The sequence below is a fragment of the Oxyura jamaicensis genome, chromosome 28, assembly GCF_011077185.1.
Source record: "Oxyura jamaicensis isolate SHBP4307 breed ruddy duck chromosome 28, BPBGC_Ojam_1.0, whole genome shotgun sequence".
Taxonomy (NCBI): domain Eukaryota; kingdom Metazoa; phylum Chordata; class Aves; order Anseriformes; family Anatidae; genus Oxyura; species Oxyura jamaicensis.
Window position 1 is genome coordinate 1,082,507 of NC_048920.1, and position 13,728 is coordinate 1,096,234.

The 13,728-nt window shown below is 65.1% G+C and overlaps 3 protein-coding genes across 3 annotated transcripts in view; 1 reads left to right on the forward strand and 2 right to left on the reverse strand.

Annotated features, from left to right (window-relative positions):
- Positions 1-993: 993 nt before the first annotated feature.
- ANKLE1 (ankyrin repeat and LEM domain containing 1) lies at positions 994-3,424 on the forward strand. The gene is made up of 5 exons (XM_035348073.1): positions 994-2,056; positions 2,152-2,314; positions 2,412-2,571; positions 2,675-2,804; positions 3,114-3,424. The coding sequence occupies exons 1-5, from the start codon at positions 1,387-1,389 to the stop codon at positions 3,284-3,286; spliced, it is 1,296 nt and encodes a 431-aa protein (XP_035203964.1). The 5' UTR covers positions 994-1,386; the 3' UTR covers positions 3,287-3,424.
- A 148-nt stretch (positions 3,425-3,572) lies between these two features.
- On the reverse strand, positions 3,573-13,083 carry ABHD8 (abhydrolase domain containing 8). The gene is made up of 5 exons (XM_035348072.1): positions 12,735-13,083; positions 6,483-7,257; positions 5,816-5,986; positions 5,442-5,658; positions 3,573-5,362 (listed from the first exon to the last, which is right to left on the reverse strand). The coding sequence occupies exons 2-5, from the start codon at positions 7,247-7,249 to the stop codon at positions 5,213-5,215; spliced, it is 1,305 nt and encodes a 434-aa protein (XP_035203963.1). The 5' UTR covers positions 7,250-7,257; positions 12,735-13,083; the 3' UTR covers positions 3,573-5,212.
- Positions 10,451-13,728, reverse strand: part of ANO8 (anoctamin 8) — a 26,570-nt gene continuing 23,292 nt past the window's right edge. The window contains exon 16 of the mRNA XM_035308682.1: positions 10,451-10,467. The gene's annotated coding sequence lies outside the window, so the exon portion shown is untranslated. The remainder of the gene's footprint in view (positions 10,468-13,728) is intronic.

The following is a 13,728-nucleotide window of genomic DNA, read 5'->3' on the forward strand; positions in this document are numbered from 1 at the left end:
GGGGGGGGTGCAGGCCGGTGACCCCCCCGCTGGCCGTGCTGCAGGGCACTGAAGACCTTGCTGCAGCAGGGGGCTGACCCCAAACCGCTCCTGCCGGGGGGGGGGGGTCACCCCCAACCACTTGGCTACTGGTGGGAGGAGCTGGGGGGGTGGCAGATGTGACTGGGGGGGAGGCACTGGAGGCACCAAGGGGACAGCAGTGACCCCAGTCCTGTGCCAGGTCCCCTGAGGAGCTCCCACCGCTGCGCGTCGCCGTGTCCCGGGGGTGCTGCCGGTGCCTCGAGGTCCTGCTGAAGACAGGGGGGTACCCGGAGCCCCGCGACCAGGTTAGCGGGGGGGGCGGCTTTGGGGACAGCACCAAGGTGCTGCTGGGGTCCCCATCCTTGGTGGGGGTGTCACAGCAGCGTCCCCTCCCCGCAGGATGGGAAGCGAGCCATCGACCTGGCGCTGCAGCGGGGCTGCCGGCTGCGCCTGTTGCTCTTGCGCGACTCGCTGCACGTCCAGGGCTGGCCCCCTGCGGGGGATAAGCCCCCCTCGGGGTGCTGCTGCGGCTGGTTTCGGGGCATTGCTGCTGCCGCTCCTCTGGGGGGGCTGGGGGCTGAGCCCCATCCTGACCCCGCAGCCCCGTGGGGGCCCAGACGCTCGCTGTCCTTCCTGACTGAGGAATGCTCGGAAGATGACCACTACGACGCGGGGCCCCTGAGCAGCACCCGCCTGTCCCAGCTGGGTGAGATGGAGCCAGGGAACAGCCATGGGTCGGGGGAGCCCCCAGCATGGCCGGGCTGTCCCCTGCCCTCCTCTGTCCCCTCCCTCCCCCATTGGCCCCCCAGGGGCTCGGCTTTCCCCCCGCAGCCCCTCGCCTCCAGCACTCTGCTGTGTGCTGGGGACGAGCAGGGACCCCTGAGAGGGACGGGGACAGGGGGTGGCCCCAAGCCCAGAACTGGGGCTGGGAGCACCCCCCGGCCCCAGCATTGCAGAAGGTCTGGGGGGCTGCTGGAGGCAGGGGCCGGGGGCCATGACTGCAGCAGCCTTGGGGACAAGGACAGCAGCACGGCCAGCGAGTGCTTCGTCACCGCGGTGGAGGCGCTGGAGCCCAGCGAGTCTGGGGGGTGCCAGGGTGAAGCAGGACCCCAGGAGCTGCCTCCCCAGAGCCCCCCAGCCGTGGGGGAGCTCCCTGCGCTGCTCCAGGGCTGCACCCTCGGGGGCTCCCCCCCTGGCACCCCAAGGACCCCTCGCAGCCCAGCCGGCCTCGCTGCAGGGGGTGCCACCTTGCAGCCCCCCCAGTTCTGCCACATCACCCCCCGCACCAAGAGCCGCCTCCAGGCATCAGCGGAGCGCCTCGGTGCCTCCTCTTCCTCTTCCTCCCTCTTTGACGCCACCCTGGAGATGCCCCGGAGACCCCGCAGGGTCAGAGCACCCAGGGGTGTCCCTGGGGACACTGCCACCACCCTGGGGCACTGCATCACCCCTGGGGGTGCGGATATGTCCTGCAGGGATGGAGAAGGCACGGCTTCCCTGGATGACACCCAGATCCTCCCCAGGACCCCCAGCCAGCACAGGTCCCCCCTGGGGGACAGCAGCTCCAGCCCCACGGTGCTGCTGGGTCCTGGGGACCACAGACCCCCCCAGGACTCCCCGTCAGCTCCTCAGGGCTCCCCCAGCTCCAGCTCCACGGTGCTGCTGGGTCCTGGGGACCACAGACCCCCCCTGGTGTCCCCGTCAGCTCCTCAGGGCTCCCCCCACGCCACCAACCCCAGGGTGCTGGAGCCGGGGAGCCCACTCGTGCTGCCCTCACCCACCGTCTGCGTCACCCATCGCACCGAGGGATTGGAGCGAGAGGGACGGGCGCCCAGCGAGCGGCACAGCCCCGGCGCAGAAGCCACCAGCCCCGGGGACACCGCGGTCCCCAAGGGGCGAGCACGCACCCCGCGGGTGCTCTCGGACGAGGCGCTCCGCCGGCGGCTGCGGGTGCTGGGGGAGGACCCCGGACCCATCACGGAGCTCACCCGGCGCGTGTACCTGCGGCGCCTGGAGAAGCTGAGCCACAGCCCGGAGGGTGAGTCCTGGGGAGCCCCCACCTCTCTACTCCCTATAGTACTGGGGGGGAGGGGGGTCTCGGGGTGTTCCCCAACCCCACCGTGACCACCCCAGGGCACAGCCCCGAGCTGTCGGCCGCGCTGCAGACCGGCCACGTCCCCGACTGCGCCCAGGACGAGCGGGTGCTGGCGCAGCAATTCGACCGCCCCGACCGGAGCCGGCACTGGCGCGAAGGGCTGCTCAAGGCCAGCTTCAACTACCTCCTCCTCGACCCCAGGTAGGGCCGGGCTGCGTGCCCCCCTGGGGGGTTCTGGGGCTGGTGCCACCTCCCGGAGACCTTGCAAGCCCCAAGGGTTGGGGGGTTGCACCCCCAGGGTCACCCAGGACCTGCCGCTGCGCTGCCACCACCTGAGCCCAGCTGAGTGCTTCAGGACCTTCGTCAAAGCCGTCTTCTACGTGGGCAAGGGGACGCGCGCCCGGCCCTACAGCCACCTCTCCGAGGCTCTGAGCCTGTACCGGGCGGGGACGAGGAAGGTGGGATGCGTCGGGGATTGCGCTGGGGGGGCTCGAGGCCACGGTGGCGGGCACGGGGCCGTGGCGCCGGTGCCGGCGTGATGACGGTGCCGCCGTCCCGCAGGGCTGCCCCAAGGTGCGGCGCATCCTGGAGATCTGGGCGAGCGGGCAGGGCGTCATCTCCGTGCACTGCTTCCAGAGCAGCGTGCCGGCCGAGGCGTACACGCGGGAGAGCTGCGTGGTGGAGGCCCTGGGTGAGTGGGGCCGCGGCCGGGGGGGTACGGGTCCCGGAATCAGCTCTGCCACCTCTCCAACACCCTGCGTACAGAGCAGGGGGCTGCAGCCTGTCCTGGGGCACGCAGGGAGTTTGGGGTCCCTGGTCACCAGCACGGGGTTCGGGCACAAGCCCCCCAAGCCTCCATCTCCAGCAGGGAGAAGATGCCTGGGAGCGGATGATAACGAGGACCCTACGGGGCTGCGGGTGCTAACGGGGAGCGTGGGGCTGGGTATGAGGGTGCTGAGCCCATCCGGAGGGGCTGAGGGTGCTCCCCCCATCCCTGCAGGGCTGCGGACCATCACCAACCAGCGGAAGGGGAACTGCTACGGCGCGGCGGCGAGCTGGCCGCCCGAGCGGCGCCGGCGCCTGGGTGTGCACATGCTGCACAGGGCCATGCGCATCTTCCTGGCCGAGGGCGAGCGGCAGCTCCGGCCGGCGGACATCCAGGCTGGGCGCTGAGCACCCCGGAGGGACACAAGGGGGGGCTGGGGACACCCCTTGCCCGCACCCCCCTGCGCCTCCCGAGGAGGCGAGGGCAGCGTGGCGGCGTGTTTTTATGTCGCGAGCGATGGCGAGAGTTTTTCCTATTTATTTTACCGATCCCGTAAATGGTGACGAATAAATCACGGCAGGGCTGGACGCGAGGGCGAGTCAGAGCTCCTCGTGGCTTCGGGCTTCGCTTCCCCTCGCTGCCGCGCTCCCAGACCCTGCCCCGGCGCGTCTCCGTGACCGAGTCGGACACGGCTGAGAATATAACACGGCTTTACTGGATGAAATGGCACGAACACGGCGCGTGGCTCAGCGGCGGGGGAGCGGGGAGCGGTTTGCCTTTGCCTTAGCGCAAGCGGTGGCGGTACGAGCGGCACAGACTCCGTGGCGACAGAGGGTGAGGGGCCGTGGCGCTGACGGGCACCTCCGGCCCGTTTTGAGGGGGGTGGGGGTGCGGTGTGTGTGTGGGGGGGGGGGGGCAGAGCCGTGATTCGGGGTAGGCGTGCGGAAACGCGTCCGCACCCAGGTTTAGGGCGTTAAAATTCTCATTATGAGACAGGAGGCTGCAGTGGTGGGCATGGGCGGGCGGAGGGGACAGAGCGTGGCTCGTGCGGTGGCACTCGTCACACGCGGTCCCTGCCGCGCCAGCTCCCGAGGGCCCTTCCTCTTCCCCATCGCTCGGTTTTGGGGTGCCAGCTCTGATTAGGGCAGCCCCGCACGGCTGGGAGCCCCTGGAGCCGACCTGGGGTGCCGGGGACGAGGGGGGGCTCTTGCACCCACCCAGAGGGCGAGGTTCCCATGGGACAAACAGGCCTGGCTGTTTCTTTGGTTTAGATGGGGGGGGGAGGGAAGAGGAGAAAACGAGGGGAGCGGCTCTGCTCTTTGGGGTAACGGGGAGGCTGCGGCCATCCCCAGCACGTGGGCTTGGGGCTGGGGAGCAGCCGCGCCGAGCACATCCCCGGCTCGCTCGGGGGTCCCGCGGAGCCCCCCAGCCTGGCCGGGAGCACAGGGACCCCGCAGTGGTGCCCGGGTCCCCGCTCGGCACATCCCATATACCTTCTCGGTCCTGCCTGGATATGGGACACGAGTCGTGGAGGGGGAGGAACGGCCCCGGGATCCGTGGGTTGCGCACAGAGCCGGTGCTGGTAACGAGCGCTCGGCCCTCGGTCGCATCGTCCGCCCCGCGTTGCTCGGGGGGTTGCTGCGGGTGCCGGGGAGGGCGGGCGGCGTGGCGCGGTGGTGGCGGCTCCGAGCACCTCAAGGAGCCCCGGCAGCAGCAGGAGGGGAGCTCTGCGGAAGCCAGCGCTGCGGTAACCTAAAGCGGCGGTGGTTGGGGACACGACTGCACGAACGGTGGCACTGGGGGAGAGCTCAGCCTCGTCGCCCTCCCCCCACCCCCCCTGGGGTTAGAGAGGCAAATCCCACTTTTGGCTTCCCCTTAAAGCAATCCCAAATCAGCTCCTCCAGCCCTGGCGAGGAAGAGGCCGGGGGGGCACCGCGCTTTCCCTGCAGGAACCCGTCTGCCTTCGTCCCGTGCTGCAGGTGGGAGCAGGCCCCCCGCAGCATCCTCTCTCTGCCCCCCCCGGGGGGTCGCTGCGTGAAGAAAAGAATACTACAACGAAACAGGATGAAGACGCTCCAGCGGCTGCCATGCCATCCCCGAGGGGACGGCGACCGGGTCTGCCGTGGTCCCGCTGCTGCCGGCCCCGCGCACCCGTGCCCGGGGGAGCCTCCACGCTCCGCCACCAGCCTGCGACCCGGCTGCGGCCGGGAAAGAAAATCAGCTCCGCTCCCGGCGGGGGCAGGCTGCGCCGTGCCCCTCCGCGCTCGTAAAGCCCTCTGCGCTCCGAAACGTCTCTCCCATGGGAGCAGCCCGGTCACCGCGTCCCCGCCACCTTATTTCTTCTCTCCTTGCCCGTCCCCGGCTGGCGTCTCGGGCTCCCACAGGACGAACTCGTGGAGCAGGGTGTTGACCGTCTCAGGACACTCCATCATCACCATGTGGCTGCCCTCGTCGATCACCTTCAGGAAGGCGATCAGCAGGATCTGGAAGGAGAAAAGGACGGGCGTCAGCGCCGGGACGAGCCCCCAGCCCTCGCCCCCCCAGCCCCTCTCCGTCCCGTACCTCGGCCATGCGCTGGTCCTCCTCCACCGGCACGAACTTGTCGTGCATGCCGTGCACCAGCAGCACGGGCACGGCCAGCTCCGCGTGGTAAACCTCGTCGCCCTCGGGCCAGTACTGCCCGCTCATCATGGCGCGCAGCACGAAGGAGGACACGTTGAAGGCGTTGCCTTCCTTCAGCAGCTGCTTCTCTTTGGCACCCTGGCGAGCGAAGCCAGCCCTGCGGGATGGACAGGGGGTCAGCATGGCACGGTGTCACTGGAGCACGGGCTGGGGACACGCTGGTGTCCCTGCCCGTGCTGGGGGTCCCCAAAAGTGGGAGCCCGCAGGGGGGTGGGCTTGCTGGGGACAGCGGTGGCGTGGGGCCGGGGACTCACTTGAGGAAGCTCCAGGCCAGGCACGGGGACAGACAGTGCAGCACGCAGGTGGGCATGTTGAAGATGGAGCAGAGGCTGGGCTCCAGCGCCGTCGGGCCCCCTCCGTTGATCATGATCACTTTATGGACCAGGTCCGGGTACTCGTGGGCTAGGAAGGTGCAGAAGGAGACCCTGCGGGGAGACACAGCGGCGTGCACCCAGCTCATCCTGCACGGAGCTGCCCCCAGCACAGCAGGGACGTCGCCAGCGCCCCGAGATCAGCTCAGCCATGCTGGAGGCTGCGTCCCACTCGTTCTTCCGATCTAATCCTGCCCAGCTCCGCTCCCTCTCCTCCCAGGCCTGCTCGGGAGTGCTTAGTCCCCTTCTAATTGACTTTCTCGGGCTTACTCTATTTATAGGCTGAGTGCCGCCAGCTTCCTTGCTAGCCCACGCGCTCGGGAGGGCGGGCGCTGGGATTAGCCAGACCCAGAAACACGCACCGAGAGGATGGAGGAGATCAGAGCTGAGGATAAACCCAGGGCTGGAAACCCCGCACCCCTGCTCTGCTCCCCAGCCCCAGCAGGGCAGGATTTGTCCAGCGTTTGCTGGCGTTTTGTCCGGCATTTGTCCAGCGTTTGCTGCCAAGGGGAGGATGGCGGCGGGGTGAACGCCTCCGCGCGTCCCTTACCCGTACGAGTGCCCTATGAGGATGTTCCTCTTCTTCGCGTAGCGCTTGAAGACGGCCCTCATGTCCTCTGCCAGCGCGTAGAAGGTGTATGCGGCGGCGATTTGGGGGGCCGAGCTGCAGCCGTGGCCGGCCAGGTCGGGAGCCACCACCTCGTAGCCCAGCTTGGTGAAGAAGTCCAGCTGCTCCTTCCAGATGTCCAGCGAGCCGCCCACGCCGTGGATGAAGAAGAGGACGACGTCGCCGTGCGTGCCTTTGCAGCTCGTGATCTGCTTCTTGCAGTCGATGTTGATGACTTTCTTCGGCTTGCGCTTCCGACGCTTGGCGGGGGCCGCGTCGCGGGCGCCGGATCCCGGCGTGCCAGCTCCCGGCGTGCCGGCTCCCGGCGTGCCGGCGGGGGCTTGGCCGGCAAGCTCGGAGAGCTCCAGCTCCACGGTGCTGTTGGGCTCTGCCGAGCCGTTGTGGCAGTGCAGGATCTCGGAGCGGACGGCGTCCCCCAGGTTCTCGATCACCAGCTGCCCGTTGCGGTACAGGGTGATCTTGCGCTTGCAGTGCACCGTGCCCCGCTCCGCGCCCCCCGCCTGCGGCTCCTCGGGCGGCTCGGCGGCCGGGCGGCTCGGCATGCTGTGCCGGACCCGCAGGATCCTCCCCGGCTTCACCTCCATGAAGCTGTAGCCGTTGCTGGCCTCAACGCTGTCCAGCGGCCCCACAGCGTTGGTCGTCTTGCCCATCAGGCAGCAGAGGAGCCCATCGGTGATGCTGTTCAGCATTATGCTCCCTGCACCAGGGCGAGAGGGGAAGCAGGAGAAGGGCGTTAGTCTGAGCAGGGAGAGCCAGGGCGGCGCGAGCCAGGGCAGAGCACGCTCCTGGGGCCACATCGGGGCTGAATTTGGTGTTCCCCAAATGCGTGGCCCCTCTGAGCCACCTCGGTTTCGCTTCTGCTCGGAGGTGGAACCCCTGCGCCCTCGTCCAGCTTTGTCTGGGCCGTGTCCCTGTCACCAGCCTGGCGTGATGCAGGCTGGTGGCTGGTCCCCAGCACGCTGCGGGCAGTGATGGGCCCCCCGAGGACGGCTCTGCCCTGGCCAAGGGAGGAACACCCAAGGAAAAGCCCGCCTGAAACGAAAAAGCTATTTCTGGCACCAAATATGGGGCCAGGGAGGGATTCGGCGATGGGAATGCATTATTTATCCTGACAAAATATATATGGGTGTGTAGCTCCGCTCCAAACCACCGATGCGATTAGCAAATTACAGGGAACGGGGCTGGAGGTTTTAATTAGAGTCACTCCGCAAATTAAGGCTGAGCGTAAGAACCAGAGGGAGAGGCAGTTACCCAGCTCGGAGGTCGGGAAGCCCCCTCCCCATATTTCCAGCCCCACAGCAGGGCTGGGAGAGGCTGGAGGAGCTTGGCACCATCCTCCCTGGCCCCAAGGCAAGCCCAGCTTTTGATGCTTGCTCTTCCTGGTGTGCTGGGGATGTTTCCGAGCTCCGGGGGGCTTTTGGAGAGGGCTGGGGGTGAGGGGACCACCGGGGTGGCTGCAGCAGGGGCTGAGGGCATGGGGCTGGCACCGAGGGCGCATGCCCCGGGCTGGGGCTGTTCCTGCCGCCCCTCTCTGCCAGGCTGCTGCACATTTATTATTGACGAAGCCAAACACAGTGAATTATTGATGCCGATGGGCTGCTGAGCAAAGCGAGCTGCGTCGGGGGTTGGGGGGACACGGGCAGCCCCCCCCCAGCTGCCAAGTGTGACCCCCCCCACGGGTGGGAGGGGAAGGAGGTGTGCGATCCCAGAGGGGAATTAAACATCCCAACCCTGGTTCTGCTGCCGGGAGCAGCCTCTGAACTCCCCGAAACGCAGCCAGCAGCGCTGCAGCCGCAGGGCACGAGAGGGAATGAGCAAAACAACTTGGGGAACGGAGGCAGGCAGGGCTCAGGGCTCTGATAATTTGCAGCTTTGATGATTCGGTGCGTTTAGGGGCGAAGGGGGTGATGCTGCACCCTGCTCGGAGCATCTCAGCACCCACAGCCTGGCCCCCACCAGCTCCCAGCCGGCAGAGAGCCAACGCACCCCCGCCTGCTCCGTTGCCAGCCCCGCGCACGGCTGCTGGGTTCCCCCTGGAAGAAGGCAGCCCGGTTGCTGCACGCAGCCTCTCTGGGTAACAGTTCCCTTGGCAAAGGCGGAGCGGCTCGGCGGAGGGAGACGTGCCAGCTCCCTTCTTCCTCTCGGGACAGAGGCCAGCGTTTGGTGCTCGCCCCAGCTCTGCCAGGGACTTCCCTGCTTCGTGCCGCTCGCAGCGGGGAGGAGCGAGCACGAGGTGCCGCGGTTTCTGCTCCGGTGCCTGCCAGCTCGCAGCAGGGACGTGGGACATGGGGCTGGGCTGAGGCTGTGCCGTGTCCGTCCCAGAGCTCTGTGGTTTTGTCCCCAGGCTCGTGTCGGGGATCCCTGCAGGCTCAGGCACGTCGGTTCGGGGTGCAGCTCAGGTCCTGCAACACCAGGAGCTCCGCGGCACTGAACCAGCCTCCCCCAGAGCCCACGGAGCCTCTCATACAGAGCCCGTCCTGCGGGATGGAGCAGGAGCTCTCGGTGTGCTGGGTGCTGAGCGCAGCCCTCGTGAGAGCACGTCCTGGGCAAGGGGCCGGTGCGTTCTGTTGAGCTTCCAAACCGGCGAGGAGCCCGCGGAGCTGGGCACCAGACTGTCTGGAGCTCCTGGCTGGAAGATCCGCAGCTGCCTCTGCGCTGGGATGGAGAACGCCTCTGCTCGCGCTGTGCTTTTGAGCTCCAGCTCGGTGCCAGGCTTGGGCTGCTCTCAGTAATCCCTGAGCACTTCGGTGGTGCTGAAAGGGCACATCCCAAAGCACAGGGAGACAGGGCGGGTGGAAAACTGGGGGGGAAAACAGCCAGATCCGAGCACTGCAGTCCCCGAGAGGCCCACGAGCTCTGCCACGGCAGGCCAAGGACTGTGCATCTCCCCGGCTCTCCCACGTCCTCTGTGGATTTGCTGTGGCTGCCCCGGTGCTGCCAGCAGGGAAATCGAAGCGGAGGAAGGCAGGAGGTGGTCACAGCCCGGGGATGGTCCCCACCAGGCTCACTTGGGCATCCCAGCATGGCTTCTCACTCCGATTTCCGCACAGCCTGGACTCGCAGCGCGCCTCCATTTCACAAGGCATTAATGATCTCTGCGTGGATTATAAACAGGACTTCTGGCCAAACCGACTCGACATTGATTAACTTCCCAGGATTAACTCAATTAGTCCATCCTGTTCATTTCCAGAATTGATTTGCTGGAAGGCTCTCGCGCTCGGGAGCTCTGCAGGCAGACCCAGGCGCCCAGCTCTGCCCCCATCTTGGGCCTCCAAGCCGGCTGCGGGTCTGCTTTGGGCACGAACGTGGCTCCCTCTGCGAGGACGGGGCTGTCCAGCGCCTGGCTCCTGACCCGAGATGCCCACGCTCAGCTCTGCCCCCCTGGAGCTCACGATCCAAGACGTGGCAGCCCCCGTAACGGGCTCTGCTGCTGAGAAAACCGACCGCGGGGAGCGCATCCCGGCCGAGCCATTCGATGGTTGAGCAGGAAACGGAGGGGCAGGAGGTTAAGCGACGTGCCCCGATGTCAGGCTCCGTCCCCGGGGCCGGAGGCACGGCGTGCCCGTCTCCCACCTCCCACCCGCCGCGCTGTCTGCCGCGGCCAGAAGCGCCAAGGGATGTTCCCTCCGCCAGATGAAAGGGCTGCGAACGAAACCAGATGGATGGGAAGAACTTTGCGAAGCTGCCGGTAACCATGGCAATGAGCTGCTTTCCTTCCCCCCCCCCAACAACTCCATCCCGGCTACCTTCCACCGCCGCCCCCAGCAGAGATTTCGGCACCGGTTACATAAGGCCAGGCACAACAATGAGTCAGGCGCGGCGCGAGCCCGGCGCCAGCCCGCCAGGCTGCGGGTTTGGGAAAGCAGAGAGCATCGCCACAAGCTGATACCCGCGTCCAGATCCCCCCCCAAAAAAAAAAAAATCACGGCTTCCCCCAGGAAACCGCTCCCATCTCCGAGGCCGACGACTCGAGGGATGCTGAGGATTGATCTGGGGCAGGATGACTGAGCTCCCAGGTCCGGACCTCGTCCCGCCGAGCACCGACGCCACCGCCGGGTCCTCCAGCTTCATCCTCCCTGCCTCTCCTCCCTGCTGCCACCATGAGCAACCCAGCTGGGAAAAACAACTTACTGACCTACTTTGGGCTGCAGCGCCTCTGATTTTACACAACTTGACGGCACCATGTCACAGCTGGAGAAAAATGGGACAAGATCCGACGTGGCAGCTTGGAGGGCAGAAAGCCCGACGTGGTAACGTGACAGGCAGCCACGCGGGGCTGGTACGCTGCCGCAGGGCCCGTGGGGCTGACATAAAGCCCGTGGGGCAGTGCTCACACCGTCTCTTCCCCCAGGGCACGACAGCACTGCGGGCACGGTCACGCAGTGACCCTCGGCTGTGCCACGATGGGATGGAAATGGCAAAAACATCCTCCTCGTGTCCTGTCCCTGCTTGGGAACCTTGAAATTATGGGCGGGAGAAAGGTAAGGATGGTGCATTTCCCCATTATGGCCCCATAAGCAGCACCTAGCCTGTCCCTGCCAGAAGTCCTGGTAAACACTTGGCCCCAATTAGTGAGCCAAAAGCATCGTTTACTGCAGGAGCTGATGGCTGCAAACAGCTTCTGCTCCCCCTGTGCCGCAAATGCCCCCTCAGCCCCACTGCTCAGCACCTCCGTGCCCTCCCTGCACGCAGCCGTGGACCCCCGCGGGGAGTAGCAGGGATTTCATATCTGCTAATTCCTTGCAAATCCTCAGAGGAGAGATGCCAGGGACATGGAGAGGAGTGTGAGATGCGCTGCAGCCAGAATCCGACCTGCCATAATAATTTGTTCAGCTCTAATCCCTTCCCTCCGGGGCTCGCGGGTATTAATGATGACACACGACACTCCTGAGGAATGGGCAAATGTCATTATGCTCTTTCCAGCCTCTCCCATTCATTCACTCTGTGCGAAGTGGAGGAACCATGGCATCGAGAAACACATAAAGACAACAACTGTTTAAGCACTCGTCTCAGATAGGCACAAGAAGATGTTTATGCCGCTTCGTCTCAGTCCTGCAGAGTAAACTTCCCTCTGGGGGAATGTGAAACAGCCACTTTAGCTGGTGGCAAGCACCTGGATTTATTCTGTTACACCCAGCCTCCTCGTCCTGATACAATTACAGCAGCTTTATCAGGACGTTCAGGAGTAAGCAGTCAGGAAGGCTTTGTCGGCCGAGCGAACAGAAAACCACCGAGACAGCCCTGAAATCCTCAGCATACGCAGGGACGCAACCACAGCCTGCGCTTCCCCTGGGTGCGGGGTCCCCAGGCACGGGCAGGACTCTGCCGAGGGCCCCGCAGGACACAAATTACATTCGGTGGAGAAACGGCATCGCGGGGAGAGCAGAACGTCTGTAGCACGCACGGCAGCCTGGAGCCAGGGCTGGCTGCCTGCCACACGTCTCTCTTTAGGAAGGAAGAAGACCTTGAGAAACAAAAGATTATGCAATGCACAGCGGAGTAACCTGTGCCTGACCTCCACGGCCGACACGCTCCTTCGCCCCACCGCTTTCCCAAACCTCCTGGATCTCCCGGGGGGGGGGGGAGCCTGCCATGGCACACGCTCGCCTGTGGTCCCACCGCATAGCCGCAGGAAAGCCAGCCCGATTCCTCCGGCAGCAAATGTCCTACAGGCTCCAGGAGCAGCCTGGAAGAAACCATTGCGAGGAGGAAGGAAGAAGAAAACCCTGCCCCCTCCGCCGGGCAGCGATGCATGCAGGTGCCCCCTCGCTCTCCAACCAAAAACCCAAGCAGATTTGACACGCACATAGCAACAGCAGGTCTTCCTCCGGAGCCAGCAATAATTTACTGCAATTGCATCACAACAGAAGCCGTTCCTAAGTTTTATTGCTGGGCAGCTTTTTAACCCCGCGCTCAAAGCATGCTCATGTAACGGGGCTGTTTGAGTGCAAACAGCGCCGAGCTGCTCCGCAGCTGCTGCTTCCCCTCGTCTCCCCGCAATCCCATTTAAACGCCTCTCAAATCCCTTTCGACCGTCAGCTTCGAGGCAGCTCCTTTGGCCATTTTGCTCCCCGTGCCGAGCACCTTCCTCCCCTCTGCTGCAGCGCATGCCCTACATCGCGGCTCGGGCTCCAGGTCCCCTGCACAAAGAGAGAGACGGAACGTGATGCTCACCTCATTTAGTGACAAGGATTGGCAGGAGTCGAGGCTGCAAACGAAAGGCTTATTCCTGCAGGAGGCAGAGGGGGAGAGGAAGGGATGCCCGAGGCAGCGGGAGCAGGACGCGAGCGCTGGCAGCCTGCTCAGCTTTTCGGCTCCTCTGATCACATTTTCTCGCCTGTGTGGTGGGAAGGATGGAGCCGTGCCTTCAGCTCAGCTCATCCGCTTTAGACTGAAATCTCTCCTTCCATCTTCTCCCCATGAGCCCCGGCGGAGAGAGGCGCCTCATACCCGAGCTCTGGGGTTTGGGGGTGCTATTTGTCCTTGTAGTCTATAGCCATAGAAAGCCCCTTAAATCCCTCCTAAGGAGGAGGGCTTTCGGCATGACAGACACGGGGACTTGCCAGTCAAAGCCGAACCTGAGCGCCGCCGAGCCGCCCGCCCATGGAGGCCTGCCAGGAGCAGGGGGGGCAGGAGGATGGGTGCTGGGTTTTGCCCCCTCCAGGGATTTGAGTTATCGAGCTCCCCGCCCGGTGCTGGCCTTGGCTTCCCAACCCAAACGGGGGGTTCCCCCACCTCCGAAGGCGGCCGCCCCAAAGCAAGCGGGGTTTGAGCGGTGCGGTGCCTGCAAAATGTGTTGTGACCAGGACTCGTTAATCCCCGCTCTTGTCAGGGAGAAGAAGCCTTTTACCGTTTTCTGGCTGTTTTGGTATCTGTGGCTTCCCAGGTGCCACGAGCGTGTCAGAGCTCAGCAGCTGTGAGCGTGCACAGAAAGCACGAGCTCGCAGCACCCAGGAGCTGTGACACGACAGGTAGAAAATCATGAATATATATATATATATATATATTCACATCCATGTTTTGGGGAGGGCTGGATTCACATCTCCTGAACATGTGATGCTGCCGGTATGGACTTCTGGAGGGAACGCAACAAAACAGCCCAGAAGGAAAGAAGGAAAGAAAAAGAAAGAAAGAAAGAAAGAAAGAAAGAAAGAAAGAAAGAAAGAAA